Source organism: Excalfactoria chinensis, chromosome 2 (genome assembly GCF_039878825.1).
Source record: "Excalfactoria chinensis isolate bCotChi1 chromosome 2, bCotChi1.hap2, whole genome shotgun sequence".
Classification (NCBI taxonomy): Eukaryota; Metazoa; Chordata; class Aves; order Galliformes; family Phasianidae; genus Excalfactoria; species Excalfactoria chinensis.
The window spans coordinates 136,802,256-136,819,186 of NC_092826.1; the positions used below are offsets into that span (position 1 = coordinate 136,802,256).

General features: G+C 37.0%; 1 protein-coding gene across 1 annotated transcript in view; it reads right to left on the minus strand.

The window, feature by feature from the left end:
- The window catches only part of LOC140247740 (sodium channel protein type 5 subunit alpha-like), a 41,686-nt gene that overhangs the window by 12,156 nt on the left and 12,599 nt on the right, over positions 1-16,931 (minus strand). Inside the window, 13 exon segments of the mRNA XM_072327622.1 lie at positions 308-462; positions 1,496-1,607; positions 3,613-4,068; positions 4,824-5,177; positions 5,870-6,022; positions 6,134-6,372; positions 7,452-7,554; positions 9,086-9,277; positions 10,537-10,731; positions 12,889-13,033; positions 13,248-13,311; positions 13,912-14,133; positions 14,939-15,030. Coding sequence (XP_072183723.1) covers positions 308-462; positions 1,496-1,607; positions 3,613-4,068; positions 4,824-5,177; positions 5,870-6,022; positions 6,134-6,372; positions 7,452-7,554; positions 9,086-9,277; positions 10,537-10,731; positions 12,889-13,033; positions 13,248-13,311; positions 13,912-14,133; positions 14,939-15,030 — 2,482 coding nt within the window.

A 16,931-nucleotide genomic window follows, 5' to 3' on the forward strand; every position in this document is an offset into this window, starting at 1 on the left:
GAAAAATGCTTTACTGTGTGATCACTTCATTGTCTTGTTCTCTTGCCCTTAACAGATTTGCTGCTCTACCAATTTATTGTGAGTAAATTATTGATATTGCCAATCAATTTCCAATCCCTTTAACAGCTGGATTATTTCCTCAGCAATGCCTTCATGCTTCTTTTCATCCTTCAGTTCTCTACCAGATTGCCTCCATCTCCACTTTATGCCACCTGCGCCCAATATTTCTAGTGATCTACCCACCCGTTCCCACCACCACCAGTTGACAACCCTCCATTCAAAGTCTGAGAAATTGAATGAAATTTACCAGCGCTGCACTGCTCAATACTATTATAAAAATGATAAAATTCTCAAACCAGCTATGATTGACAATTTTGTAGCAGGTTTTTCTAAATTTCCACCAAGTGCTGCCTGGAAACTTAGTGGTATCCACATTGCAGCAAGGAAAACATTTGACACAACCTGAAAAGAAAACGAACAGCATATTGGTTTAATGGAAAATGAGGAGCCATAGAATGTAAAATGTGTATGAAGATTGCACAGAGAATGCGCTGTTTCACTCATGTGGCCTTGCTGTGGCTGAAATGATCTACAGCTGAAGAAAAGACAAGGTCCTGTAAGTATATGGAACTCCTTTTTATCATGTATTTCATACATGGAAAAAACAGAGAAAGCTTTGCGTATACAAACACACAATCATTCCAGACAAAAAGCCATCACTGCTCTATAGAAAAACCTTTGCTTGTTTTATTACCTCACATTTTTGCTTCTCACTATTAAAAGGGATATGCCCTTACTACTGGTTTAGTAAGTTATTACTTTTACTCATTATTTCACTTGGTCACTCTGCAGAGATACTGCAGTAAGGTTCTGCTTGCTATTTTGAAACATAGTCCATGAAGTCTAAGAAGCCACTGAGGCAATTAAATGTAGGGGTCCACATTGGGATAAACTGTACAGTCTCTTAAATTCCATTAGATGCACTGACTGGATATTCACCCATTGCACTGAGACTTCAGACAGATTCAGTTGAATTGCCACCTCAGATACCAGAAGCCAAGATGTATATCATGGCTGACCTCCATCTGCCCCTTCAGAGGTGCTTTAAATGCCCTCACTCACATACATATGACTACAGCCTGGTGCCGCAATTTAAGTGTGACTTACACTCCAAAGACAGTGTTTCTCAGCCTAAACACAGGTGTTTACATCCATTTTAGGCTCCTTGGGATACCCTATAGCGCCTGTGTCATTTCTGCCAGCTCTTTGCAGTTGTCATGGGAACTCTCAGGTATTCCATTCAGAGCTAAATGCTGTGTTCAGGGATCTCATATTGCTCCAGTTGTGTGCTGGCTCTGGCTATATTTATTTGACTTTTTATCTGTACAAACAAATGATTCAGGAGAACGAAATCTGCCAATTTGGAAATATTCTAAACAGATACCATTGAATACTAGTTCATTTGGTATCCCTGTGATATGTAAGATATACTTACTTGCTGTGCAACAGTCGTTAGGTAAATGTGTTTTTTTAGGCTCGGGACACATCTCTATAAGAGTGACTGGGTCCACAGTGCTGGCTTCAGAATAGCTACCAACATCACATCCCTGCAGAGGAGAAGGCAAAGAAGAGAATTTATTTGTTTTTCCTTAATAAAGACATTTAAAGCACATCTAAAATAAATAGAATCTCCCTTTCCTTCAAATAAAGGAATAAATAAAAGTGAAGTCACTACAGAAAACAAGCAAAAATCAGCCGAAAAGCATAAGTGCCCTGCCTGACATGGCAAGGAAAAGCATGGGGACAGGGATAGGAATAGGAAGTCAGGAAAAGGGAGAACTTTCCTTTTTGATAGCCATGACGGTCTATACTAACTTAAGTTCATCACGGATCAATTACATAGACAAAAATGTAATGATTAATGTGGTTTAACCACAGGACTTTTACTACCTTTATTGACAGTCGGTCTAGATGACCTTAGTGCTCTTTCTAACCTTAATAGACACAATTATTAGTGCTCGTTCTGTTATTGCTGAATAAGAGAACCACTGTGAAAATATTAATCCCTAGCACGCTCCAGAGGGTGGTAATAGTTACAAATACCTCTTCTTGCTCTTTCTTTTGGTACGTTTCTGAAGTCCAAGAAATCTGGCTCAAGCGACTTGAATTTCGGCATTGTTCTCTATGTCTCAATCTGTCTTCCTAAATGAAGTAATGTAAAACAATTAACATTCCACCTTTTTCTTCCTGAGAGTCATTCTTGAAGGAATAAATATTTAACAGAAAATAAAGCATCCACAAAAATCAGCATGTCTGTCTTTTTACAGAGAATTATATAATACCTTCTGAAGGCATATAAAAAGCATTTGTTTCCTCTATTCAAACACTTTGGTCCTGTGGTTATAGTGTGAAAATATATAATTTCTCTGGATATACATTTATCCCACCTGATGGGTTGCTGCATCCAGTGGAGTGGCTCAGCTGCTATCTCTGCAGCCACATGCCAGTAAACTCCTGTTTCTATGTGGAGACAGAAGAGCTCAGTGATCTCTAACAGCTCTCAGTCCTTTTCTTGATATAAAATGAGGACAGTACATAGCACATAAAATAATCCATAATCCAATCTAAAACGTTTCAAATCGTCAAAGCTGATTCTAAGGTGATCAGCAAGTTCTTCTGCTTTGAAAATTTGCCCAAACAGAAGACAGTGTCCCCTCTTGTGATCAAAAATATAGGAAATGGATTCTAGAAGTCCACTTAGACACTAACGCTATAACAATCTAATCAAAATCAGCATCTGCTTATCGTATTTTGGCTGTGACATAATGCTGTTACTTCATTTTCAGCCCAAATATCATAAGCTACTCTTTATAAGTTGCTTTCTACCTTGCTTTATGCACATAACTTTCAAAGAAGCTCCTTCTTTCACAGCATTAGCCAGTTTCTATTGGTATTTATGCAAAATGTCCAAGAAGGTTTTGCAATGTTTCTCTTGGTTCACCTTCTGGCAAAAGATTGCAGAGAAGTTATATGCATTTAGGTATCTGCATTTAAGTGCCCATAGCTTAAACTTATTCCTGCCTTTTGCAAGAAAATCAAGATATGTAAGAGAGAATCTAAAGTATCACAGAGGAGAACAAGGGATCACAAAAACCCCAAACTCATTGATGTTGTTTTTGTTTGTCTGCTTGTTTTTACAGTGAAGCTCATATTTGCATTTGCTTTGGCTTCCATACAACTGAGAAGCAATATATGAGCACTACAACAAGAGAGCTGTCTTCCAAAATATCCAGATGCCACTGACAAAGCAAAGGAGACAAAAAGGAAGTATGTCTGTCTTGATAAAACTTCATTTAGCAACTAACAATAATAAACTGAAATAAAACAGCTACAGGCACAATTATGGTTATCAATGAGGAGAATAAAGAAAAAGTGGATATCCAGCCTGTCCTACTGAATAACTGAGATTGCTTATCAGTTCTTGCATTTTGCAGCTACTAGAAGAATAAAAAGTAAAACTGTGGAAATGACAGAAGAAATACCATTTACAACAGCGCCTTCAAGACTGTATTTGCAAGTTACAGTATATTTTCTACCACGGATATTTCTTACCCATTTTCTGTATTCTCTTTCTGTGCATACACTCTGCTCATCACCATCACCTTCCTCAGTATAAGCCTCTGCTATTGCAAGGGGGATGTGGCCAGTACGGTAGTTTAAAGAGCCTTCACATTTCCTTTCTACTGAGGAACAATCTTCATTATTGTAACATCCAATGTCAAAGCAACTGCTGTCCATACCCTTTCCAACATCTGCCATAGCATAGTTATTTTTCTCTAAGTCTCTGAAAGAAGTTTTTACTGAAGTCTTCTTTTTGGCAGTTGTTTTGTTGCTTCGTTCCATCGTTTTGCCACATTTATCCAAAATTCTCTCTTTCACAGACTGAAGGCCCTTACAAATCCGTGCAATGGCAATCTCACATTTACTCTGTTTTGCAGCCTCCTCTTGTCCCAGTGAGGAGTCAGTACTGAAAGAACTCAGCAGCAGTGCAATGAATAGGTTGAGCACCTTAAAGGAGATAAAGTAAGTTGCAGACAGTACTACTTCTAACAGAAACAAATAAATAAATAAGATCAGAAAACCCTCCTTAGGTTAAAACAAACAAACAAACTCTCTTTCCTTAACCACTGCTATCAGATCGAGTGTATGAACAAAATTTCTTCTTCCAGTCAGTAACAGAATGAGAATGAATGCTTACTGTAATGGAGCATTTTTACCAAAGAATATACTTATGTATAATGCTTCTATAAAGGTATACAAAGATGCTGAATCTTCCAGAAAGTTTTAACTTACAGGGAAACTGTGTGCAAGACAGACAAACAGGAATAAAAACATCTAAATCATACATTAGAATGAATCTAAATCATGCAGTGTAAAAAGTCTGTGTAGCGTAGCCTTTTGATTCTACTTGTGATAATCACTTCTGATGTAAGGATAAGTTGGTAAGCATTAAAAGCGGTTCTGTTGTTTGACCTTAGCAGCACAAAAGGCAAAGAAAGCAAATTATCACCGAATTATGGAAAGTGCTGCATGTCTGTGTTCTCATCAGTACGAATCAGTTTATGTATTTTAATTATTTGGAGACTTCTTGTGTGAGGAAGACGTGGAAATAAATGAAAAATAGAAAATAAAAACCATAGAAACCAACTAACATCCGGAAAACTGAAATGTATGAATGCTCTTCTAGTGATAACATTTGCCTAAGGGGAAAAGATGGCAATGTAACTTGGTTCAGTAAGGATGGAAAACAGCTCAAAACTCACCACTAAGTTTCCTATCACCAGGACTAGCAAGAAAATGAGAAGACACGGCCCTTGTCCAGCCACTTCCATACATTCCCACATGGTTTCAATCCATTCTCCACATAATATTCGGAATATGACCAGGAATGAATGATAAAAATCCTTCATATGCCAGCGTAATTCCTTGCTTGTACTTATTTTATAGAAGTTAGTAATGTAATATTTGCCCAAAACCTGCTTTCCTACTACAGCAAAAATAAATACAGTGATAATCAAAACCAGAGTGAGGTTACCCAGCGCACCAACTGAGTTTAGAATTATCTTCATAAGAGTATTTAAGGCTGGCCACATCTTTGCCAATTTGAAGATCCTGAGCTGCAAGTAAAACACAAGGGAACAATGAGAGGCAGAACATTACACGACAGCAAAACATGAACACAAAAACAGATCCTGCATTTATCATGCTGCCTTTATTGCCAAATTCAACGACACCATAATTCGTCCCCCCACACAAAGGTTTTTAACTGCTCAGATCTAAAATACAACACTTAAGTTCAGATATAATTCTGAATTCACAGAAGGGTGTATTAAAAAAAAAAAAAAAAAAAGAAGTGACATTATATGTAGCCATCTGAGAGAAAGCCCTTTATCTAAGAAGATGGAAAGCCTGCTCCTAAATCTAAGCCTTGAGGAATGCCATGCTATTTGAGGAAAGCTGCGTTGCATCTAGGAAAAGACATCTACTGAAGGCATCTTTTTGCTATCTTTAAGCTCAGATAATCTATTTTCTTGTCTGAAAATCTAAATCATAGTTGATCAGTGCCACTCTATAGACCTAACAGAGAAGCAGAGAATTTTCTGTTAAGTCAAATCTCAAAGGGGAAGCACTGTGCCAGAGTATTTGTAGTATCCCATTCATGCCATTTTAACATTCACGCTGGCTTGCTATTCACTTACAAAGAGAACAGTAAAATAATTTAAGGGTATTTCCACTGCAATGTTTTCATAAATCTATACAACGTAAGTATTTCTAAAAAAAAAAAAAAAAAGGATAAAGGCATAATTACCAGCCGGAGAAATGACAGATTTTTATGAAAGCTTATTAGGCCAATCATCACCACTATACTATCAAAAACATTCCATTTTTGCTGGAAGTAGTAGTACGGATCTAGAGCGATGATTTTCAAGACCATTTCTGCTGCAAAAATCATGGTGAAGACCTACAAAAAGAAATTCACCATTAAGTCACTGAAAATATTTCTCTTTATGAAATCGACCCAGTCATTCTGGAGCTGTAGGTCCATACTGGCTCTAAGGTTGACCTAACTTACCTTGTCACTTATACAAATCAACTTTTTTTCATCATCAGTCATGCCAGGGTGCTCCAGAGCCATGAAAAAAGTATTCACTATAATGCAAATCATGATTATGAGATCTAGAAGTGGATCCAAAGCTATCAATTGCACCTTCCCTTTGACTTTTCTCCAGAATGGGCAACAGTTCCAAATTAGATACTTCTGACCCAGACGTTTCCAAACTGTAGCGAATCTCGCCTTGGAACTTTGCAGCTCTAAATGATAAAAGTGACATACAAATAATCTCACAGTATGAAGAAAAAGTCGAACACTGGTGTTTATTTTCACACTTGTGTTCCTACCATCTGAGAAAAATGGCATGATTGAAAAAGGATTGTTTCATTTACGCTACACCACCTACTCACAGGCTAATTAAAGGTCATAAGCAACGTATTTCATGATTACAGAAACAGGTGATGTTACCCACCTGTTCATATTGTCATTATCCTGGGGGATGAGAACATGCCTGCTCTAAGGAGAAAGAACTTGGCTGTATTTGGGAAAACATACAAGTAGTTTTCTCTGTGTTGTACCCTCATGGTCACAGAAGCAGAGAACTTCCATCTTCTTCAAAACACTGTCCCACATCCTAGAGAATTGATAATAACTTTCCCTCTAAACTTTCTCTTCTCCGCGCTGAATCAGCACAGACCAGAGTGAGCGTTCCAGTCCCCAGCTATCTTAGTGACACTCCGCTGAACATAAGCTAGTTCTCCAAGGTATTCCCTCTTCCCATTTCATCAGTCTGCCAAAGTCCCTTACCCTGCGTGTATCAAACTCATCCCCAGTTTGGTGTCATCTGTGCATTTTAAGGTCAAGTACTCTATCGCCTCCTCTAGGTCATCAGTGAAGACAGTAGGACAGAAAGAATTCTAAGATACAAACTCCATTTGCTACCTAATCCAAATCAGAATACATCCTGCCCACTAGACTCTCAAAGCCCAAGAATCCAGCCAGTTCTCTGATCAGCTGGCATGCAGAACTTAACATCCCAACAGGGATATAAAAATACTGCAGAAAGCCTTGCTAAAGGCAGTAAGTGACAACACTGCTCTCCTCTCACCCACAAATCACAGTGATTGTGTTGTGCGAAGCAATCAGGTGTGATTTAGGCTTGGCAACTTTAAGTTACAGTTGCAGTTATGTGAGATCTGAGAATATTAATTTCATCAAAAGTTGCATTCTAATTTCCCCTACTGATTATTAAAACAGTATCAATTTCTTGTGATATTTTGCTCTCATCGGTGAAGGCAGGCAATCAGAGCAGAAAAAACATGAAGAATTAATGACTTACTCATGTTATCTGTAATAACAGTGGCTGCACTCATTAACCTCTGTCTCCGATAAGGATCGTTAATAGAGTCCACTGACAACTCGTAAGACAACAAGATCTGCCTCTTTGGTTAGAAAGACAACAGAAAACAGTATAACAAGAGAATATGAATAAATGTTTGCAAATGTAAAATTATTCACAGCACAACAGAAATATACAGTTAGTTAATGTGTTTAAAATTTGTTTTAAATATGCACTGTAATGAAGCCTTACCTTGCTGAAGGAATAGAACGTAAGATACAACAAGAAAATATCATGTGAAGACAAGGACACGTCACTAAAAATGCTACTATTTATTTCCTTCTGAAAATAAAATCTAGCTAAAAATAATTTTGCCATTATAGAATGCATATAATCATATAAAGTAAGAAGTCTTAAAAGGACAGTGAGGGGGAAAAAAAGAGTAATTCTAAACCCTCCTGAGACATATAATAGGAACACAGAAAACGAAGACCAAAGATCAGTTTGAATAACTGGTTATTAACCTATTTCAAATAAATGACAAACATTAATTAATGTTAATTAATAATAGCTATTTAGGGAGTCAAAATTATTGGTTTCCTCATCCCTTTTAAGCCTATCAAGTATATCAAACTGGTTAAATGTAGGAATGGGACAACTTCAGGTTTCACGAAACATTACAGAATGTTAACTATGTACACACACACCCAGTGCATTTACGATCCTTAAAGACTAAATTGTTGTACACCAGGTTATAAAGAATAAGTGGGAATCTTTCCAGTAAAGAAAACCAGAAAGAAAAAAGATTCCAGCATTAGGGAGGATGGAATTAAGAGTCACCATCTAGTAAAGAGTCACCAGCTGACCGGATCACAACGTACAGTCTTAGTAATTATTTTCTGCACAACAATTTAGGTAACTTCCTTTAAGAGGAGGATATGCAACCAAAGATATGCAGTATCATTACTTCAGACTTTCACCATAAGAAGATTCTTATATTCCATAAAACTATTATTCAGAGAATTAAACTGATACCTTTAGCCATAGGGGTTTAATATTAACTAACTTCTTTTTGTTCATTGGTATTTCAATGACTTCATAGCTAAGCAAAACTTAGCTGATAGAACAGTCATAAAATAGACATGTGAAGTGAATTTGTAATAGACTGCTAAAATGTTCTTTTTTTTTTTTTTTCAGTCTGCATTTCTTCAGAAGCTAAAAGACCCAATTCGATCATTCTAATCACATCTTTTGAAGCATCTAATCACACTGGTCTTCACTGGAATCCAAGATTCTAATATTACTCATGTCCCTGAGCTCTGCATCCCTAAACCTCTAAGTGGGGACTGGGGGAGTGAATTCCCCCTACTGTAAGGGCAGAGCAAGTCTTCAGCACTTTTTAAGTCTCAAATCCTAATTCTTGTGATGGTTTAAAAAACAAGTTCAATCCATTGCAAGCAATGAGGGAGAGAGGAAAAAAAGTTCTTTTGATCCCTTCTGTAATGTTCCTTTCTGAAATATTTGCAATATTGAGAAACTTCCAAAGGAAGGAAAGTAAATAAAGACTTTCTGCTCATCAAGTGGCCATATCACATGCAAGTCTAATGAATATACCCTATATTTTGAATGCTTACCAGCTTCTTGTGGCAATGATCAGGCTGTGAATGAAACATACTTTCCTCATTACTTTGACCACCTACAATTAAACTCTGCCTCGAAACAGGCTTTTCTCCCCTTGTCTCTTTTTCTTGGGAATTTTCTAAGCCAGCAACTGACATGTCAGATCCAATGTGTGAGGGTTTATTACTCTCTCCAGCAGACAACATCTGGAAATGAAACAACAATAAGTATGTCTATTAATACAAGGCAAATAAGCAGACTAGGATCACACACTGTGTAATTAGCACAGAATCACAGAATCATTGAAGTTGGAAAAGACCACTAAGATCACCAAGTCCAACCATCAGCTGCCATGCACACTAAATCATGTCCCTCAATGCCACTCAGTGCCTCATATCAATTATTATGATATCTACATGTTCCTTATTAGCAATCTTTACCTTTCAGACATCAAACTACTGTAAAGAGATATGATTTGCATTCTGTATCCCTAAGACTGAAAGATAAAGGCAAAATTAGTTCTTAGCTACCATAATTTAAGCTTGTCCCTGTCACTTCAGATAACATATTTCATATCTAAATTACAGAATATAAAGGCATATTGTTTTACTCTTCCCTTTTCTCACTTTGGACCTTGGGCATAATGACCACAGAAGAATCGGGGTTCAGACTACATCCTAAAATATTAAGTCTTTCTTTACTAAGGAAACTTGGAAAGCTCAAGTTTCAGTCATAGAAATATCACAGGCTTATCCACAGTTCTGTAGAAAAGCATCCCTATTGTACCGGATTTCTTCATCTTAACAATGAAACTTGATAGCTGCTACGGAAAATCTGTAAGCCCTCTTACAAGTCTGACTTTTCCGATTGCTAGCTGCAAATTAGAGGTATCTTTCATAAGATTCAGAGGATAAATGGTACCTTACCATTGATTTTCAATCTATATTTTTTGCTTCAGCTGAGAGCTTTACTTCTCAGGAATAAAATAAAAACAAGGTGATCCCAAGTCTGCTATGGGCCATGAAATGAAAGAATCTAGGCAATACTATGACAAGAAGGGGAAAATATAAATCTGTAGTGTGTCAAAACCAACAGCAAAGAAACTAATACAGTTTCTGGATTCCCCTTTACGTGAATATGGAACTAATGGCACTAGCCTGGCAAAGACTGTCTATACTGCTCTTGTCAATTGGTAGACATTCTGTGTGCCATCATTCAAAAAGAGCTCAACTCAACACAGTGGCTCTCAGAAAGTGGATATTCTTACACAATCCTGAAATCCATCTGCATTCCAACATCAATCTCAAGAAATTATAGAAATGCCAACTTTTCTCATGGATGCATGTATCTCTCTCTACCATACTCCATTTGTCAGACGATGCTATAGAAAAGAGAGTTTGTTATATCCAAGGACATAAGAAAAAATATATATTTTATTCTATATAATATGCAACAATTTACAAACCTGTTCTTTCTCTAGAATTTTTTTAGCTTCCTGAAGTAATTTTTCCTTTGCCTGTGTTTCAGCAAGGGTGGCTCTGTTCTGCTCTTCATATGCCATAGTTACTACAGCCAATATCAGATTGAAGAGATAAAAAGAGCATAAAAAGATGACAGCTATAAAAAATAATATGTAGCTTTTCCCAGATGAACGGATAGTCTGTGAGGAAAAAAAGGAAAGTCCATAACAGATTCTTAAAAAAACAAACATTTGCAATAGGATTAAAAATTAGCAACTTGTTTTCCTATACAGTGCAATAGTTCAAGATACTGCACTGTTTTCTTGAAATAACAGCAGATCTACCTCTGGTCTAGGTTATGCAGAGGGTCTAGGAATACATCTAATCAGGAGTTCATGTGGCCTCAAGTAAATAAATTGTAGATCTTAAAAACTTAAGATAAGACAATGTATTTCTATTCAGGCACTCATAGCATGCTTTATATGGCCCAGAAGAAGAATGAATAAAATTTGTCATTAAAATTAAATGAAACAACTCAGCAAATCAGGCAAATGATCATCAGAGTTTAAGTTATGAGAAGGCAACTTCAGCTGTAAACAGATATACAGGTATAAACATACACAGAAGAAATGACTGAAAATAGCAAGGAAGAAAGCTAGAATTATTTTAAAATCCTAAAAAATGCTACCATTAGTTAATAAGAGGCAATAATTAGAGTGTTTATTCGTACATTTTTTAAAATAGCAATGGAAGAGATGATTCAAAAATCAAGCTCCGAGATATTAGAAAACAAAAACCACATGACCTTGAAATGGCAGAAAGAATACACAACTGTGTAGGCTAGAAAAGACCTTCATCTAGTACTACCATCCACCCAGTCCTTCATGTCCACTGCTGAGCTGTGTCCCTAACAGCAACACTCACATGTCCTCAATATCTGCAGGGATGGGGACTCCACGATTTCCTTGGGCAGCCCATTCCAATGCTTGACTATCCTTTGTGTGAAGAAATTCTTCCTGATATCCAGTTTAAACTTCCCCTAGCACAACTTGAGTCTGTAGCTTCATACCCTATCATTTGCCATTTAGAAAAGAGAACAACCCCCACCTCGCTACAACCTCCTTACAGAGACTTGTAGGGAGTGATAAGGTCTACCCTCAGCCTCCTTTACCTACACACTAAACAAGCCCAGTTCCCTCAGCCACTTCTTTTAAGTCTTGTTTTCTAGCCCCATCATCAACTTTCTTGCTCTTCTCTGGGCATGCTTGAGTAACTCAGAGTGAAAGGCCCAAAGCCTGAGGTGCAGCCTCACCAGTGCCAGTACAGAGGTACAGCCACATCCTGCTCCTGTTGGTTGCACTATTTTTGATGCAAACCAGAATGCCACTGGCCTCTTGGCCATCTGGGCACACTGTTGGCTTGCACTCAGCTGGCTGTTTACCAGCACCTCCACATGTTTTTGTACTTGGAGCTTTCCAGCCATCCTTCCTCAAGTCCATATTGCAAAATGGAGATGTGATCTAAGGGCAGAACCTGGCACTGGATCTTACTGAATTTCATGAGACTCAGCGCAATGCATCAATCCAGCCTACCCAGATCTCTTCTGCTGAGCCTTCCTACCATGAGGCAGATCAACAGTCCTACCCAAGTCAGTGTCATCTGTAAATGTACCCATTAAAAAAAACACTCAGTTAATAGAAGTTGCTGAAGAGACATTAAAGCAAACCATATGAAAACTACAGACCAAGGCAGAATATAATTCTATTCTAACACAGACACTGTATAGGTATAAGGGAACCAGAAAGATCTCTACATTCAATTTCTGTAATGTTTACATAAAAAAAAAAACAAACAAACAAACAAAAAAAAAAACAGAGCTTAAAAGTTACAAATAAAACATAAAAGGCTCTGTTTTTTTTTTTAGTTCCAGTTATCAAAACATTCTCTGAAATCTAAACGTATTTGTTCTGAGCCAAAAGGTCTGATGAGGAATCAGGATTTAGAGAAAAAAAAGAGGATGTAAGTCCTCATAACTCCATCGGCATCAAAGAACTCACTAGCTTGACCTATTATACATCACCAATCCTTTGGTAGTAACATGATTCAAATTCTTATTTACTACTGACTGTTCTAAGTGCATTGTCCAATGAAACTATGAGTGCTCATGGTAAGAATGCTGCCATTCAGTGTCACTTGCAGAAAGTGTTACAACTTAGCTGACTGACACTTCTTCTTTAATATTAGTTTCAATCAAGTTTTGTATCAGTAATGTTAAAATAGGTGCACATTTTTCTACTGTACATAAACCTCTGAAGTTCATGTCTAAAGTCAATGTAGCAGGTAATAAAAGTACCCACTTGTCTGTAGAGACGTTCCCAGGAATCCTGTGTCATCAGACGGAATAAAGAAAGGAAGGCCCAGCCAAAATGATCAAAACTTGTGTAGCCAAAGTCAGGATTCTTCCCATCTTTCACACACGTGTAGTTTTCAGGGCACTCTCCTCTAAATAAAAGAGGGAACAATACATACACTTGCGGTATTAGAATATACTCTAATGCACTCTAGTTCACAACACCATGTACAGAAAGAAAATTAAGAATTAAGAAAAAAATCCATCTTTCTGAAAGGTCATCAGCATTTCCCCCACGCCAAAAATAAAACCAAAAACCATTCAGAGGGGAAAACAAGAAAGTACTGAAACTGTTTTTTCACTTACGTAGAATTCCCACCATAACCACAGAGCAGTATGTCAGAAGTTCCATTCATTCTGGCACAGATATCTAATAAACGAATTAAAAAATAAAGAATCTTATACTCAGAAGTTGTTGCCTTAAACTTCACCAGGCTCAATTAGCTGTTCACATACTCAGTTCCTACTACACAGAGATAGTAAGCCATACCCTAATGTGCTATAAATGATGGCCTAAGATATGAAATCTCAGTGAAAGTCATATTAGGGTTGTTTTTCTGCAGATACATCCCTAGGTATGGCAATTTATTTATTTTTAAAATTTATTTATTGTAAGATTTTATTCATCTTTGTAAATGTAGGAATGCCTGAAAGAGGTGGTCAAAATCCCTGAATGACACAGTCCATGTTAAAATAAATTTGAGTGCAATTCCCTTAAAAAAAAAGGATCCCTGTGCAATACACATGGGTAAAGAAGTAAGGTGCTTACAGAAAACGCAGCCCGTGCTATCACACAGTCTGCTAATCTCTCCTTAAATACTAGACTCGTTAATCTCACATTTAGCTGTTCCAGAGATTTCATATCATTACTCATGCAAATACCTTCTCATGAGAAACACATCTATTTTGTAATATTTGTGTTAAAAACGAGTCAGGTGCAAGAAGATATACAGATGACATAAAAAGAGACAATAATAATATTTACCTGTTTCACTTGCATTATATATCTTGGCATCCTTACAAAATGTGTCATTGAACGTAGCATTTGTGAGGACACATTTGTTTTTTAAATTGCCCATAAAAAGCTGCAGGCCTATTAGAGCAAATATGCTCAAGCAAAAAACAGTCAAGATCAACACATCGGTAAGTTTCTTAACAGATTCAACAAGTGAATTCACAATGACTTTCAGACCTAGAAAAACAAGATTCAATGATACGCATCATGAGAAGAACATAACAATGCTGGTGTATGAAAACACATAACAGTTTTGAGTATGTTAAAAACAAATCAGTGTAAATGATCTCGCAGCTTCACAGTATTATGGTAAATAAGGTGAGCAATGTATTTTTTACTTAAATTTCCCGATAGTTATTAAAACTGATTTTGCTAACTTGAATATTAAAGCTTAAGGTGACATCTAGCTTAAGATGCTGGCTAAACAACCTCTTATGAAATAACATTCTTAAATATTGTGAAGCCAGCATTTTGGGAAATTAATCATAGCAGCTTAAGCTAATGAACTGTAACATGAACCAGGAATATGCTATTATAGCAATTATTATGTTAAGAGAAGAAATTGGATAGGGTTCACTGTTCAGAAAAGACGTAAGTAAGTAACAGTGAGCATTCGTGATGGTATAGAAAGAGGAGAAATAGGAAAATCTGCCTGGAGCAAAATCATTTTGAGTAGGGATGGTAAAACGTATTCTTTTAGGATGCTGATGAGTGTGTTCCTACATAGTACAAAACAGTCACATCTTGGGAACATGTTAGCTGACACAAAGAGACCAGACAACACAACCCCAGAGATGTTCAAGAAACGTTTAGATGTTGTACTGAGGGACATGGTGTAGTGGGAAGTATTGGTGAGAGGTGGGCAGTTGGACTGGATGATCTTTGAGGACTTTTTCAACCTCAATGATTCTATGAGCAGGAGAGGGATTAGTAAATCTCTGTTGATGTAAAGAGATGATCAGTAACACATGTTGTTCCTTACCTGGTATTACTGAAATAGCCTTCAAAGTCCTCAGTACTCTGAAAGTCCGAAGAGCTGAAACATTGCCTGATGTTGTACAGATACTAACATACCTATAAAATCAAACCACCGTGTAACTGAATGACAAAGATCCATCTTCTTCAGAGAGTACAAACACAGCAAATACAGTAATTAATACAATAGAGACAAGAAAAAAGGTCAAATATATCCTAAAGTAGAAATCTGAACTTTGGAATCTAAATTCATTTTTAGGGATTGTTATAAAATAATGAGCCTTTTGAACAGTGCCACTTCAAAGAAACACAGAAGGTTTTTCTTCCTATGAAGCTGGATGCTTAAAACTCTAAATGTTTATCCATCAAAAATGTCAATAAATATAAGACCTTTGATAACATAATCACATCACTTGAAACTGATTGATTCAGAAGGCTACATGAAAGTATGTGCTGAAACAACCTATTAAACTGAACACAGATATTGCAACTATCTCATAAAACTACATAACATATAGTTTACGGAAAGAGAATTTAGCAAAATTAACTTTATGTTAATTCTGTACTGCTTGTAACTTTTGTTTGGCAGTCAATTGAAAACTTGAATATAGAAAACATTTTCCATTTAATTTTTCCAACAATTTGGAAAATATAGAGAATGAGGACTGGAAGACCTTCATATTCTATACAATACTTTATCTGGTTACCTCATATTTTGTAAGATGTCCTATCACAAGGGATATTGTGACCCTTCTTTAAATGAGACCATAACTGGTAAAAGAACTCCTTAAAACATAAAGTCTCAATAACAGAATCTGAGAAACACTGGTTGGAAAGGACCTCTGGGGATGGTCTAAGCAACTACTCACTCAAAGCATGACTTTTAACAGCAGCAGATCAGGCCACCACAGCTTTGCCTAGCCTGTAAGATTTAAATATCTGAGGTAACAACGTTACTGTTCATTTCCATATACTATAGATAATATATAGAAAAATGGTTATGGTAGCTTGAATACAAATGAATCAGAAGTATGTGTAGCAAGGCAAGACTGCAAAATGTAACTGTGCATACAGCTGGTGGACTACTTGATTGCTACTGATTGTGTACATTTCTTCAGTATAAAACCCTTAGAGATTTGTAGATTGTATGTGATGACATCCGTGTACACAACTTGTTACTCTTGAAGGAAAACTAGCTATGCATGAGGCAATTGTAAGCTGTGTTTGTTACAGGGCCCATTAAATTCTCTAAGTTTAAAGACCCTGGGACCAGAAAGCAAGATAAATAGGAGGATGATTCCTTGGCTTTGAGACAACAGAACCAGAGTGTTCAGAGATTTGCTTGTCAGGAACCCAGGATACATTGTCTCAGAGGGAAAAGTAGCCCCTAGAACAGCAGGTTTGATCTTTAAGGATATTCTCTTCAAAGCACAAGAACAACATGTTCCACTCTGCAATCAAGTGCAGAAGAATCCCCTTATCTCAACAGGGAAGTCTTGACTAACGTACTCTAAAAGAATGCATAGGAAGAATGAAGGAAAAAGACAAAGTTCAGCTGAATTTGGAGTTGTCCTGTTCCTGGAAGCTTACCATGAAATGATGAAAGATGGCAGACTTAAGTTACTACAGAAGACATTCCAATTAGGTAACTGGGAGAAATAAATTAAAATGCATTCGGGATGGGTTGCCTGGGGAGGTTTACTGAGTCTCCACCCTCAGAGAAGGAGGAGAAATAGGAAAATCTGCCTGGAGCAAAATCATTTGGAGTAGGGATGGTAAAACATATTCTGTTAGGATGCTGATGAGTGTTCCTACATAGTACAAAACAGTCACATCTTGGGAACATGTTAGCTGACACAAAGAGACCAGACAACACAACCCCAGAGATGCTCAAGAAACATTTAGATGTTGTACTGAGGGACATGGTGTAGTGGGAAGTACTGGTGAGAGGTGGGCAGTTGGACTGGATGATCTTTGAGGACTTTCTCAACCTCAATGAT